The 14,859-nt window shown below is 42.1% G+C and overlaps 1 protein-coding gene and 2 non-coding genes across 3 annotated transcripts; 2 read left to right on the top strand and 1 right to left on the bottom strand.

Moving 5' to 3' along the window:
- The first annotated feature begins 52 nt into the window (after positions 1–52).
- LOC6619178 (patched domain-containing protein 3) lies at positions 53–14,807 on the top strand. Its single transcript, XM_002043368.2, has 10 exons — positions 53–672; positions 6,986–7,116; positions 7,177–7,322; positions 10,015–10,229; positions 10,352–10,533; positions 10,593–10,772; positions 10,836–10,999; positions 11,065–11,403; positions 11,845–12,158; positions 12,233–14,807. Exons 2-10 carry the CDS (start codon positions 6,986–6,988, stop codon positions 14,069–14,071), a joined length of 3,510 nt encoding a protein of 1,169 aa, XP_002043404.1. The 5' UTR covers positions 53–672; the 3' UTR covers positions 14,072–14,807.
- Trnan-guu lies at positions 5,948–6,021 on the bottom strand. The gene has a single exon. It is a non-coding gene; the product is annotated as a tRNA-Asn (tRNA).
- Trnan-guu lies at positions 6,198–6,271 on the top strand. The gene has a single exon. It is a non-coding gene; the product is annotated as a tRNA-Asn (tRNA).
- Positions 14,808–14,859: the final 52 nt, after the last annotated feature.

Below are 14,859 nucleotides of genomic sequence, written 5' to 3'. Positions count from 1 at the left end.
GCTGAGCTGTAAGCCGAGCGCGGCGAGAGCGCCGAGCCTAACGTAAGACCTCATTCGTTACCGTTACGTGGTGCGAGGCGGTCATGTGCGCGGAACTTGTGTCTCTCATTTCCAGGGACTAGCAAGAGTATTCAAGCAAGAATTTAAATCAAAGTTAATTTGTCAGTGGACAAAAGACGTCGGAAAAAACGCCGCACTGACCCATCGGTACGTCTCAACGGTCACTGAATTCAAATTCGCTCTACCGCTCTACGTAAGTCGCAACGCAAGACGCGATCTGTGCAGCGAGATCCGAAGTCTGAGTGGATTCTCTCAGTTCGTGATACGGTCTCAAAGTCAGCGGTTGCCGGTCGCTCCGCCATCGCCATCGCCTCCACATCCGTTTATCCGTTTCTTTTCTTTTCGATCCGTGCCCGTTGGGGAAATAATTCGAAATACTATGGCCGAAGGCAGTGCAAACAGTGTGCAATCTTTAATAAATCACTAAGAAATTCTGTGAAAGGGGAATCACGCAGAGCCGAGTGCAATTGAAAGGCTCGCGTGTAAGTTGTAGGTCCATTGAAACGGCTGCAGAAGTCCACACACCACATACACCTGCAACACACCTGTCGGCGCACACAAATCTTGGATACAAAGTGAAGAAACTCTACAAGTCATTTCGGCGATACAAAGGTATGTAAAGATATTTACGCCTCGAACATTCCTTTCGGTTGCAGTGCAGATAATAGATGCGCAGATTTTTCTCGGGGTTGGTGGTGGCGTTCAGGGGATGAAATCAGCCTTATATGTATGTTTCGGTTATTATTCTGGAAAGTGCGTAGTTCGAGAAAATACGCAGAGATTATGGTTATTTTCGTAAACTTCCTTAAAAAACAATTAAAACATATATTACAGCCCAAATTCTCAACCTTTAATTCAGTATCATTGACGTGAAGTGCTCTATAGCATGCGATCTAGTAGTATTAACTTTCGGTTCACATTTAAAAAGGAGCTGCCCGTGATTATCCCATTGTATGATTTCATTAATTTGCAACAAAAGATGGTTTTTTTCCGAATTTTGTGTGCTCACACATTATGAGCTTCAATAGAAGTAAAGTGGGCTCAGTAACTCATCGCTTTGTTGATGGAAAACAGTTCATTAGTGTCAGAAGCAAACTGGAAGCAAGCGGTGTTCTCAAAAACTTCATGGACAATTTAAGCTTTATTTCGTTGAGCAATTACAATCGCTTTTGGGGACCAACATTTAAGTGTTGGTCTCTATTAGCATCAGCAATAAAATCTTATTGACGTTTTTTCCAAACACCAAATGCAATTGCAACAATAATTTGCCACTACGGGCCAAGTCCAACTCGCTGGCTCTTTCATTTGCAATCCGGCTGTCGAGAAAGAAACTCAAAACTTTTGACAGGCAAATTAATGAAACTCGAATTGAGAGCGGCTACGATTACAGCGTACAATTAAAGTAACACACACCTGAGCAACAGAAAGTGGGGCGCGGATCGAAAATCCCCGATCAAAATAATCTGGAAAACGTCCAAGAAAATACAAATGTACAAATATATATATATACATATGTATATGAAAATATCGTCATAAGGTGTTAGCATTTTCGTATTCGGATACAAAGCGAAAGCAAGAGTGATTACATAAACTGAACTTTGGTGATCCGGTTTGTCGGATGGACCTGGCGTTGGGTTGGGTACATAACGCAGGGAGTTTTTCGGCCCAGTTAATGAAAGTTCAAATTCGCGTCCAGAAAAGTAAACCGGTTGATTGGTTTGTTCATCCCCATCATCGATTTCCAGATGTCGGGTCCACTTATGCTCAAGGTTAATGCTGATATCGGCACTTTGCATTTCTTAACTGTGTACAGTTGCACGACTTGGTGGTCTTTGAGCCGGGAAATCTACAGGTAGATGGATTTTCCGTTGACTCAGCAGCAGGTAGTCGACAGCCAGTTTGAACTGGTTTTGCCAGGATTTCCTTTGTATTTGTGGGAAAAGGCTCAATACCGTGTCTGCGTACCCAGCAGGACACTAATGTCAGTTTGATTGGTTTATTGTTTGTCGTTCACAGTTTTCAATTAGCAAATCCACAAGCTACTCATAATTAGCTGAAATTCAGGCGAACTATAATTGAGTGTTTGCTCAAATGATTAACGGCAAGCGAATGTTGTGAAAATGAGAAGCCCCATGCTGATATTTGGCCCAAAGTATTGTAAATTTTGCTAAGTGCCCGAGCAAGCTAATTATAGTTAAATAGTTAAATGGGCAGAAAAGGAAAGAGGCTCGGGGCATCTTGAAAGGAAAAGTTATCGCTGTCTCTGTCTCGGTTTTCTCTGAGAAACTCAGTTTGGTTTCAGTTCACAACTGGCATACGTATCCATATGTGTTGAACATATGATATGCGATCAGCCTTGCACTTTCTTTTTCTCTCTCATTGTCTTCGCCGCCATTTCTTCTCAGAGAGTGGGTTTTCCATTTTTTTGTCGCTCGCATTTGAGTGCCTTTGACGTCGCCAGTGTGTCAATTGGTTGATGCATCAACTCGCTGTTGATGGCCGGAAAAACTCTGTCATAATTAACTAATTTCCAAGGAAAGTAAGTCCAGACTAGTAAAAGTGAACGGGAAAGCGAACGTCATCTCTTTGCTCAATTAATGACATCAAAGGCGAGACGCCTTAAGAAAATACTTTAGATTATGGTCGCTCTAGCTTGCAATGTATTTTATATTTGTATTAAGCAGGGATCCGTGCAAAGCAATTCTTGAATGTGCAAAATACTATTATTTCTTACATGTTCTACTAATGATAACGAAATAGATATTGAAATACATATAAAGACATCTTTTTACCATTTTTCCCCACGACCTGTACTCATCGGCTGGCTTAGCCAATTAAATTTGAACAAATCATGATATTGCTTGCATGGCTTTTAAAAACAAATCTAATGAACTAAAGGAAACTCAGGTACTTCGGGCTCCATTGCTCCACTGACCTAGAGATCTGAGACTCAAAGAAGTCACAAAAAATCCGACATCAAATCGTTTTCTTTATCAGCTCGCCAGGTAAATGGATAATTAATGCAAAGCAAACAAATCAAAAAGCTGAATTCAATTCGAGAGTCCGTGCATGTGACTGTGTGTTTAAGCCAAGACTTTTATGTGCCAGTGTGACCCAGTTGCAGGCTGGGCGCATGCCCACCGACCCGTCCCGCTCTGGCCATCCACTCGGTGCGGTTAGTCAGCCAGTCAAGAGGCGCAGAAAAAGTAGAAAGTGAATTTTTATCTTGGCTTCTGCCTTAAGGCAGAACCTGGTATGCCCCACCACCTGGTAGGCCCTCTTCCTCCGCACCTTCATCGAATAAGCAGTCGAATACTGTTAAGGCTTTCAATGCTAAATGTTTCGCCACGAAGTAAACTAATTAAAATTCATTGCAAACCGTTGTGTGGCAACCAATTTCAATTGTAAGCGACCTTTTTCAAGCTGACAAATTGTGGCCAAAAGACACGGTTTGGTGATATATGTATAAGTTATATGTGAATCGGCTTAAGCCGAGTTAGCACCGTAATTACATACACATAAATATTTTTGACGATATGTCCCTCCCACGCGCTAAGGTCATCAATCGCCGCTGTGTTCTACTTCAATGACTTGACCTAAATTAATGTTTGGCAAAACCCACCACAGACAAATACATTTTAACAAGAAATCATTTCGAAACCGAAAGCCAACAGCAAGATATATTTAAATATTAATTAAAATTAATTTTGTAATTATTCGGCATTTATGCTTTGAGCTGCCGAAAATCGCAAAAGTGAAAGTTGTTGACTTGGTCAGAAAGAAAAACTCACCAAAAGCTTGCATGCGTTTTGCTCGCAATCAATTTTTGCGCTGCTCGTTATTGCCTCCACCTGTTTCTTCTTTTTCTGCCTGTAAATATGCATTATATAAATTGTTTCAGCAAAGCGACGACCGACACAACAAACACTGGACAAAACCGGGAATTATGTAAGCCTGCCATCAAACAGTGTAGTCATCAACCAGCGCGGTGATGAAAATGTGTCGGAAAACTGGCAAAAATGCCAGTTGCCTGAGAACGAAACTTAAGGGCGAAAAAGATAACAGTAGATATAAAGAGAAAGGAACAATCCCGTCTACTTGACCCGAAAGTGGTCTAGAGTTCTTTTGAAACGCCATCAGTTTTAGAAATGCGATAGATACAAACAAAATGAACAGTAAGGAAGCCAAAAGAGCTAATAAAACGTCAAATGGTTCGGCACAGAAAGTAAAAACAACAAAACAAAAGACTGCAGAGACAAACTCATTTTGGTCATCAACTTTCTCGGGCCAAAACGTAAAAGCTTTTTGAAGCGCATTCCAATCTCATGCCAAACATTCGCCTTTTGTCGGTTATTAATAAAACTATATCCACACACAAAAATTAGGTTGGCAAAAGCAAAGAATCCGATTGACCTACAAATTATGTAAAAGCCGAAGCCAACAAAAAAAAACACTCTTTCAGATGGCACAAGACTATAACTTTCTGGGAGGGAAGTGCTCGGCACTAATCGGATGTTTTTGGCACGTATGCTAAACTTAGACCTAGATGGTGTTTGAATATTTAGTTTTACATGTTCGCTCTGTTACCAGCTTCCAAATGGTGCCTCTGAAATCGCTGTGAATAGACAACAACTAGAAGAAGAAATCATACTTTTTTGACCACATATAATGCCAACAACAAGCTCGCAACTGACTTTAATAATAAGGAAAACGGCGGCTCATACGATTATGAAAACTTAAGCGCCGATGATTTGATTTCGGGCGATCCGGTCAACCCGAACTTGCGACATGCATTTGTAAAGATCATTAATGAATTTTGAAGCTATTGGTTATGCGAGCTTACTCATTTTGTACACATTTATATTTAACTTTTGCATAACGGCTTCGGAGTTCGATGGGGCATTATGTGGAGATATTGTGTTAAAAGAGACGAAAGGAAACTCGCCCAAAATCAGTTTATACTGCATGCTACGTTTCCGACTTATTCCGAACCAATTAACACCAAAAACCGTTTTCTCTAGTATCCAAACGCAAATATTGATGCACCAATACCGACTGAGCCCAGAAAACCTACGCGCGCTGAGAGGCTGGCGGTTGGCCGGGCGGTTTATTAAATCATTTTGACATAATGAACCGTTATGTCAACGGAGGGCCAGGTGCCTGAAGTCGGCGTTGGAGTCAATGCTGGACGCCCAGTCAGCGCTATAACCTTGAGGCAGCTGCGTGACTCAATTTGGCGAGCGAAGAGCTCGACTTAGGCGCAGGCTGAGCTGCCATTGCTTGGCCATGTTGTAATCCCGGTGTTTACCGTACGGTAAAGGCGAGCAAGATTGTTACAATGTGGTAAAAGTGCAGCGTCAGTTGTCGTTGAACCCCAGTCTGAAAAATGGAAAGTAAACTGGTCTAAAACTTTACGTGTTGGCTGCTTAAAAAATCGAAATTTTCGGTCTGCTGCTTAGCGTGCAACAAGTAAAGTAAATAACAGTTCGAGCACAAAGATAAGACATAAAGGCAATTCAAGAGGAAATGCCTGTGCTCGGTTGTGTCTCAGCTTCTTCTGATATTTTTGGGGTTCTATGAGTATTAATGGTTTCATATGTTTCTGTCATTCATCCATTTAGTGGCAAGAGTACTCATTCGTTTCTACACGATGTTAATGTATACACTAATAAAAATTAACCATAAATTCATGAAATGTTAGGCTTTTACTTTTCAAAAATATATTCTAAAGATAAATATAAAATATGTATATGTTTAATAAAAATGTCTTTAATTTTATAAATATAATTCTTAAATTGAGAAAAAAATACATTTCCGACATTTGCATATAGAAGTATTAAAAACAAGAAACCTCTTATTACGAATAAAAAAAAATAATACGAAGCTGCGCCCCCGGGTGGACTCGAACCACCAACCTTTCGGTTAACAGCCGAACGCGCTAACCAATTGCGCCACGGAGGCCATGTAAGTCCAAAAAAAAATTTTCTCAATTTCAGAACACAAACAAAAACAAGGAACAAATCAAATTGGAAAATAAATAAATTCTAATAAGAACTGCTAAGCAGCTTAATTCACAACAGCAACGGCGTCATTTGTACGGTCAATACACTAAAACATGTGCGCGCAGACTGACAGCTGCCTCCGTGGCGCAATTGGTTAGCGCGTTCGGCTGTTAACCGAAAGGTTGGTGGTTCGAGTCCACCCGGGGGCGACAAATACTTTTTTTATAATTTTAATAAATTGTTATTGCTTCAAAACGTTATTGTTGCGTACTTGAGTTCTTTAAGCGCGTTAATGAACATTATTGGGGTCCCTTGTCATTTTGTTTTTGTATTTTTGTTTTGTGGTTTAGTGGGATACAGATGAACAAGGGCATTTGCTGAGATTCGTTTAGGCAAACAGCAGCGAAGTAAGGCAACCAAAAACAATGCGTGTCTAAAGTTTAAGTTGAAGGTGTCGATGAACAAAGCCAAATAGACACGGCAACGAACACGCGGCACACTTGTCTGTCTGTTATTACATTGCAAAAAATGTAGTAAACTCAATGCTTTTAAGTTAAAAAAAAACATGGAAATATCGAACTTAACAATTATAGTTCATCTAAGAATTATAAACTGATAAGAAAAGGCAAGATATAATAAGATATTTTTTTTCAGGTCGAATGTAGTATTTTAAAGTTATTTTACTGCTCCACTTTTCTGGGGGTACATACATACATACATATAGATACACTTGGTCATACTAAAAATATAATAGAGACTTCCATCTTGATTTTGCAATTTGTCTTTTCACCTTCGCTAGGCATGCACGCGATTTCAGAATTTTGTATATACTTGTAGTATGATATTGGGCAATCTTTATACGATCTTTAACGATTTTATAACTCCAGTCTGACCCAATCCATTTTGTTCATTTGTCTTTTTAGATGCCGTGTGGTATTTCGTGTGTCGATAAGACACTGAATAAATCGTTTTACCATCTGGGAATATGCATAGCCAAACATCCTGGATATTTTATTATCATTCCTGTGCTGCTGACGCTGCTCGGCATGACTGGGTAAGTGAACCGGTGAAAGTGGACCGATGATATAGCTAAACTTCGATATGAACTTTACAGTTACCAGCAGCTGAAGTATCAAATTGATCCCGAGTATTTATTCTCGCCGATTGCGGGGGAGGGAAAGACTGAGCGTGCCATCGTTGAGCAATACTTCAAAGTGAATTACACGCACCGCTTTAACGTCGGGCGCATTACGAGGCCCGGTAAGTGATGGCAAAAGCGAGGACTTCGTGACTACTGTGGCAACCATCGGCCAAGTAAAACTATCTTCAACTCACGTCGAACCATTAAATGCTTACAAACTTTTCACCCTTTCGAATAAGGTTGTGTTACGGCTTTCTAAGGTTTAGCTGTGTACCATTGTTCCGCCTGCACTGACATTTAACTCAAATGTGCAATAAATAATTTCAGCACGGGGTTGAGATGGAGACATAATATCTTAGCTTTATTGAGGTCTTGAACTCGGCTCCGTTTTACAGGCTATTAACTTCGCTAAATGGATTATTGGGCAACAATACTACAACAACAACAATACTTCAACAATACTACGAGCAGTCAAAACATTAGCAATAATTGCAACTACAACAATGTCAAAAGCTAAATCTAGCAGAGTAACGCATAATTACCAAATAACATACCGTCGTCAAACCATAGGAACAGCATACAAACTTAGGAACACCCAAAATTTTTTGGAAGAACCCTATTTTTCAGACTTATTTCTTAAGTAACAGAGCGATCTTATAACGCTGTTCTTTTTATATTAGTCTAAAGCAGCATTTAGTTTAGTTTTGATTTTTTGTGGGGCTGTACTCAGTTGAAAGTCGAGATGTGCACAGAATGCGCGGACTTTGTTTTTAGAAATGCTAATTGTGAATTGAATAGGTGCAGTAGCATCTTTACCTAACCCAAAACATTTGCATAAGCTAGGCTTCGCAATATAAATTTGTAAGCCGCTTTTAATTGCTTGTTGCAAAAAATTTGGCAATTCGGACATTGCTTACCGTGAATATGGGAAAACCTGTGCTCTTGGGAAAAATAGCCACGAAATCAAATAAAGTTGGATTGTTAAAGTTGCAAGGGAAAGCCTAGAAGTAAGCTTCTCCAAAAGAGCACTTGCAATTGTTATTTCAATAACATTAGCCTCATTCTGCAAGAATGCTCTCGATGCGCACTGAGAAGTTATCGAATGGAAACGCATGCAGATCTGCGGATCTGGTCGAGAACGCCAGTGTGGAAAACTGTTATAAATGGTATCTACATAGGTATATCTCTTGGAGTTGCGCGCTCCCATTCGGCGCATCATTGAACTTTGTTTGGACATTCGTCTGCCAATAGGCAGCAAAGATACAAAAACCCGTCGAGCGGAGTGTGGAGGCCACAAGCGACCTGTGTGTAGATACACATGCACATGCTTGCTGTTGGTGCTCAACGGAATCATATAGACCGCATTTAGTCGGTTACGACCAGTTAGCCACAAAGCTTAGTGCGCCGCTTCGATTGCACTTTGGCCAAATGTGCCACAAGAGGCGCGCCAGCTGCAACTTTCCCCTGTCTTTTGGAAATTTGTTTATGGAGCGCAACAGAGGAAAAATTTGAATTAAAAAAATTATTAAATTGCTCGCTTTACTGCTGATGTGAAGACTGATGTATCCGATAAATATCGAGCAAAACGTAACTTCCTTTGTTACACTTTTTGGGGGATCCAGTTGCCGGAAGGAAAAGATTTCCGTATGTGTATTTCCACTATAATAATCAATCTGCTCTTAACGAAGAAAAATATAAATGATTTGGTATACACTATATTTAATAAACAATTATTTCACCTTCTATTTAAGAAATACTGTTTATCACACGCGCAACGAGGTATTTTTATGGTCTAGTTATCTATTCGAATTTAGAGCCGTTCTCCTCTTGGGTTTTCAGCACCACCAACTGATGTCGGCACTAATATAGTTAAAAATAGTTATAGAGTAAACGGTATGAAACAACTGGAAGGAAGCGTTTCCGACCATATACATACATATATTCTTGATCAGGATCTGGGACTGTTTGTCCGTCCGCCTGTTCGTATGTACGTTCATAGAGGACCCTCGCTGCTCTTTCTTCTAAACTTTCTTTTCATCGTTTGGTATGCAACCCTGTAAGTTTTCGCGATAATCATTTCAATGACGTAGATCTTTTCGATCTTTTTACACACTTGTTTCCTCAATTATTTACGAAAATTATAAAAGCTCCTCTTTTATCTGGGATGCAATGGGGGTTGCCATTGTTTAATTTTTTAAGTCATTCGTAACAAAGAGTCAATGTACAACGTGATTGGCTTTCTGATGGCATATAATGTTTTAACAGCTTCAAGTTCATTCACAAATTGTTTTAAGGCCAGGAATCCAATTTTTGATACCCTTTATTTGCGTTCGACTTTATTTAAAATTAGTTTACATTTATTGATAGTTATTTTATTTTACCGTTAGAAATTTGCTTTAACCTGAAATTTTAATTTATATATATGAATTAACTACTACGTGCGTTCGTGAAGACCGGCAAGTTTTCCAATTCTTTAAGGTACTTAGTTTGATGTACCTAATATGCATTTTCTAACAATATTGTGACGCAAGTACACGGGGCTGCCTTTGTTGTGGCGCATTAAATACAAATATCGATTGTGATAATCGGGCAATATCAAGTGGAAGTGAGATCAACGGGCAAACAGAAACACGAATGAAATACGCAAAATAATCCAAAGATTTTCAATTCAAATTATTGTCACGTAGTGGCGTGTGGGTAACAGCAGCAAGCACATTAGCCTTCAAGCCTCTGTCCAAAAAGTAACCAATGGGGTTTGCCAGCTGTTGTCATGATCACCGTAGCTAATGTAGGATCTATGTGCCATTCTAGGTCGCTTCGGGCGAGTCATTGTGATAACGAAGGATGGCGACGAAAATATGATCCGCCGCGAGGTGTTCCAGGAGCTGCGGCAGCTGGACAACATCATCCAAAATGCTACAACCACCTATGATGGTGATACCTATACGTACAAGGACAACTGTGCCCGTTGGGAGAACGAGTGCTTCGAGAACGATATCCTCAATTTGGATGCGCTGATGGATGATGTAAGTAAATCGATAAATTCTAATCGATAAACTACGAATTAAGCTTAATATTTGATATTTATTGTATTTCGATTTAGAAAAACATTTTAAAACTTCATATTTTTTGGATTCCCTGGTTTCAGATTGAAGCGGGTCAACTGAATTTGACATTTCCTTTCATGTTTAATCCAGTCACGTGGGATGCCCACTTGTTTCCTGTTTTTTTTGGCGGCACCAAGCTGACCGAGGACAATTATGTGATCAGTGTTCCGGCCATTCAGTTGGTGTATTTCGTCACCGCAGACACCAAAAGGCAGGATGCCAAGTGAGTACCAGGATAACCTACAGATTTATTTGGAACAAACACTAATGCTGTCTTATTAGGGGTGCCGAGTGGGAGGAGACTTTCCTGCGGGTGGTTGGCATCGCAGAGAATTCGGGACAGTTCAAGCACATCTCGGTCTCATATTTCGCCTCCCGTACGTTGGACCACGAGCTCGAGAAGAACACGAAGACTGTGGTGCCCTATTTCAGCTCAACGTTTCTGCTGATGGGTCTGTTTAGGTACGTGCCTGCAAATGTGGCTTACAACATTATCTTATAACATTATTACATCTGAATTTGCAGCATCATCACCTGCATGATGGGTGATTCAGTTCGCTCGAAACCCTTCCTGGGGCTCATGGGCAACGTCTCGGCCATTATGGCCACCCTGGCCGCTTTTGGCCTGGCTATGTACTGCGGCATTGAGTTCATTGGCATCAATCTCGCTGCTCCCTTCCTGATGATCGGTTCGTTAGATAAAAGATACAGTTTGCGAACGACTTTCTTGACTACTTGTTAATCCATTTCACAGGCATTGGCATCGACGACACTTTTGTAATGCTGGCGGGTTGGCGGCGCACCAAGGCCAAAATGCCGGTCGCGGAGCGAATGGGTCTAATGATGTCCGAGGCGGCTGTGTCGATCACCATCACCTCGGTGACCGACTTCATTTCGTTCCTGATCGGCATTATTAGCCCCTTCCGATCGGTCAGGATCTTCTGCACGTACTCGGTGTTCGCCGTTGGCTTCACGTTCCTGTGGCACATCACTTTCTTCGCCGCCTGCATGGCCATTTCGGGCTACAGGGAGCGAAAGAATTTGCATTCCATTTTCGGCTGCCGTGTCCAGCCAATGTCTGTTGCAATCAAAGGTGAGTAAACTGCTGTGATTGTGATTGTACCCATTGTTGTTTTGCAAGCACGTTTCTGTGGTGACTGAGCTTTGTAATCATGCATTTTAAATTTTCTTCATAAAAAGTAATGTTAATTATTAAGATCGTTCTATTTGATTGTGTAGGCAGGTTGCATAATTTTTGGGGCGGAACTGGTCACTAATGACATTATAAAGATTAAATTGTTTGCCCCACTCTAAGCTGTTTTTGAAGTGTATGTGCTGCAAGGTCTGGTTAATACCACAACCGGATCGAAGTAATCTTATTTTAGATGTCTTAGCACCACAGCTGCAACATGAACTTGATCATGAGACAGAAACCACTAGAAAAGCCACTGTCTGAGCAAGTGCTGGCGACAATTGAGGCCAATGGGAACTAGTCTCACAACTCTTCATTCTATCATTTTGCTTGGCTCCGCAGAAAAGCGCAACTTCCTCTACAAAGCGATCATGGCTGGTGGCATAGACGCTAACGATCCTGACAACCCCATCGACAACAAGGACCACATGCTGATGGCGTTCTTCAAGGACAAGATGGCTGCAGTAATCAACAACAAGTGGTGCAAGGCGATCATCATCCTGGCCTTTGCAAGCTATTTAGTTGGCGCCTGCTACGGAATCACCCAAATAAAGGAGGGTCTCGAACGACGAAAGCTCTCCCGGGAAGACTCCTACTCGGTGGAGTTCTTTGATCGCGAGGACGACTACTATCGCGAGTTCCCATACAGAATGCAGGTGGGTGTTGTAACAGGGCAAATAAGAAATAGACATTTATTAATGCTTTCGTTTTTATATTTCAAATGTGACAGGTAATTATTGCTGGCCCGTTAAACTACTCGGATCCTCTAGTGCAGGAGCAAGTGGAGAACCTGACCAGCACCCTGGAACATACCTCGTACGTAACCTCTAGGCGCTACACAGAGTCCTGGCTACGCTCGTTCCTCTCATTCTTGGAGCGCAACAATGAGCTTCTTAATGTTACCGTGGACGACGAGCAAACATTCATTGACGCCGTGAAGGAGCACTGGCTCTTCCCTGGAAACCCCTTCTCCCTGGATGTTCGCTTCAATGAGGACGAAACCCAAATTATTGCCTCGCGGTTTCTCATTCAAGCGGTCAACATCACAGATACCAATCACGAAAAAGAGATGGTTCGGGATCTGCGACAGATCTGCAAGAACTCTCCGCTGAATGCCTCGATATTCCATCCATATTTCGTGTTCTTTGATCAGTTCGAATTGGTGAGACCGGTTTCACTCCAGGCAATGGTGATCGGAGCCATCATCATGATGATCATCTCCTTTGTTTTTATCCCTAATATACTTTGCTCCTTGTGGGTGGCCTTCTCGGTCATCTCAATAGAGTTGGGTGTTGCAGGATATATGGCCTTGTGGGACGTTAACCTGGACTCCATTTCGATGATTAATTTGATCATGTGTATTGGCTTCTCAGTGGACTTCACCGCTCACATCTGCTACACATACATGTCCTCGAAAAAACGGAGTCCCAAGGCTCGAGTCCGAGAAGCGCTGCACTCCCTGGGTCTGCCAATTATCCAGGGCTCCAGCTCAACCATTCTGGGTATTGTGGCCCTTCTGCTGGCCCAGAGCTACATCTTCCTGGTCTTCTTCAAGATGGTGTTTTTGGTGATATTCTTCGGCGCCATGCACGGACTTTTCCTGCTGCCTGTGTTACTCTCGCTCTTCGGACCCGGATCTTGTCTTACCTGGACGGGAAAGGACGATGGTAGCGACGCAGAGGTAGACGAGGGCCTGGACGACCGTCAGCTGGAAAAGCCCTTTTCACAGTCGTATTACATGCAATACCCTAGCATTGGCATCAACGGCCCATATGGCTCGAAAGGCTTCCTGGGAGCCCCGTACAAGGCCTACGGTGTGGACGAGAAGGATCTAGGACTAGGCACCTCTGGTGAGGACTCGTCGGAGAGCAGCTCAAGCCGATCGCAGCACCGGCAGCAGGCTGCTGCCACAGAGGAGGAGGTTGTGGTACGTGAGTCTCCGACGCGGAGGTACGACGACGGCTGGCCTCGCTCCTCCTACCAAAACATTTATGGACAGGGAGCAGCACAGTTTCAGGCCCAACCCGATCTGTACGGCAAGCAGGTTTCGGCGACCGAGTGGCGCCAGCGTTTGGATTCCCACGAGCAGCAGCAGCGTCAGCGGCAGAGGAGAAGTCCGTTTGAAAACTACCGCCAGGATGTGGAGATTGACATGCAGAGGGCGCGACGTAATTCGCACGGCGACGTTATCGATCTGCATGGAACACCCAACTCCTCCGTTGAGGAGCGATTTCGACGACGGGGAGAGCCCTTCAGTGCGGAAAGTGGGGACGACAGCAGCTACCGTCATCAACAGATAATGGCTATGCCAGCCGCTGGATCCGCTCCTTCAGCTAAGCGGTATCACCGACGACGATCCTCAGAGGATTCGACCAGCCGACACCAGCGATGGCCGGCAAACATCGAGGAGCGGAGGGCACGACGCGCTCACTCGCCTGCCCACAACCGCCCAGAGACTGCCTTGACCAGCTACGCCTACCGCTCCTCCTCGCACCATAATCTTTACCAGCCGAACGGGAAGTCTTCGAAGTATCCGCCCACTTACCAGTATGGCGACTACTACCATTGAGTGAAAAATGCGAAAGTTGAAATGTGACAGGAAAATTCCTTACATTTATAGTGTTCTGTGTAAAGAGCATTACAAACCATTTAAATGAATGATCAAAATCGGTATGGATTCTCAAGCATTTGTAGCTTGCTTTTAACTACCCCGTTAATCAGACGATTTTATTTTACGAACCAAATAAGTTAAAGCTTAAATGTCCTACTTTGACAACTCAAAAATGTGTTAATATCGCCTGTAGAACATATAAAAGAATTTTGATTGTTTAGTTTTTTGTACCTACTGCAATTTCAATCGAGGTATAGAGGGACTTGACGACACAGAGCAAACTTTCTTGTCAACCATATTTAAGTTAGGCCTTTTGAACAAATCACAGCTATTTCAGTCACTTTTTTTATACTTGCCCGCAATTTAATGACACAACACGAGCATTTCATCGATAAGAGCTCAGAGAACTTAAAATACCAACTACACATTAACATACCTCTAGTTACATGTATGCTATTTGAGTCAGACTTTGGGATTCCCATATCAGTTTTCATTAAAAATAATTTAGATTTAATAACATTTTGTATAGCAAAAGAAACCATAAGTAAATATTTAAAAACTATTACCTGATAAGAATGGCCGCCGCAGCAAGGACGGCTTGGCTACCTAGCGCTTATACGCATTTGGGACAAGTTTGTACAATTGTTTACACTTTTTTCTATTTAATAAAAATTTTATATTTTCCTAGAAATAACGTGTCAGCTTAATGTTTGTTGGGATTCATTTGTCTTAATGGCTTTTTAAGC

Source organism: Drosophila sechellia, chromosome 2R, assembly GCF_004382195.2.
Source record: "Drosophila sechellia strain sech25 chromosome 2R, ASM438219v1, whole genome shotgun sequence".
Lineage (NCBI taxonomy): Eukaryota > Metazoa > Arthropoda > Insecta > Diptera > Drosophilidae > Drosophila > Drosophila sechellia.
Note: the sequence above shows the minus strand (reverse complement) of the source record. Positions and strands in the feature narration are given on the sequence as shown.

Bases quoted from the DNA above. Each gene is read 5' to 3' on its own strand.
- LOC6619178 (XM_002043368.2), top strand. From the start codon at position 6,986: ATGCCGTGTGGTATTTCGTGTGTCGATAAGACACTGAATAAATCGTTT. The intron at 7,117-7,176 runs GTAAGTGAACCG...TGAACTTTACAG, and splicing joins ACGCTGCTCGGCATGACTGG to TTACCAGCAGCTGAAGTATC. The intron at 11,000-11,064 runs GTTCGTTAGATA...TCCATTTCACAG, and splicing joins TGCTCCCTTCCTGATGATCG to GCATTGGCATCGACGACACT.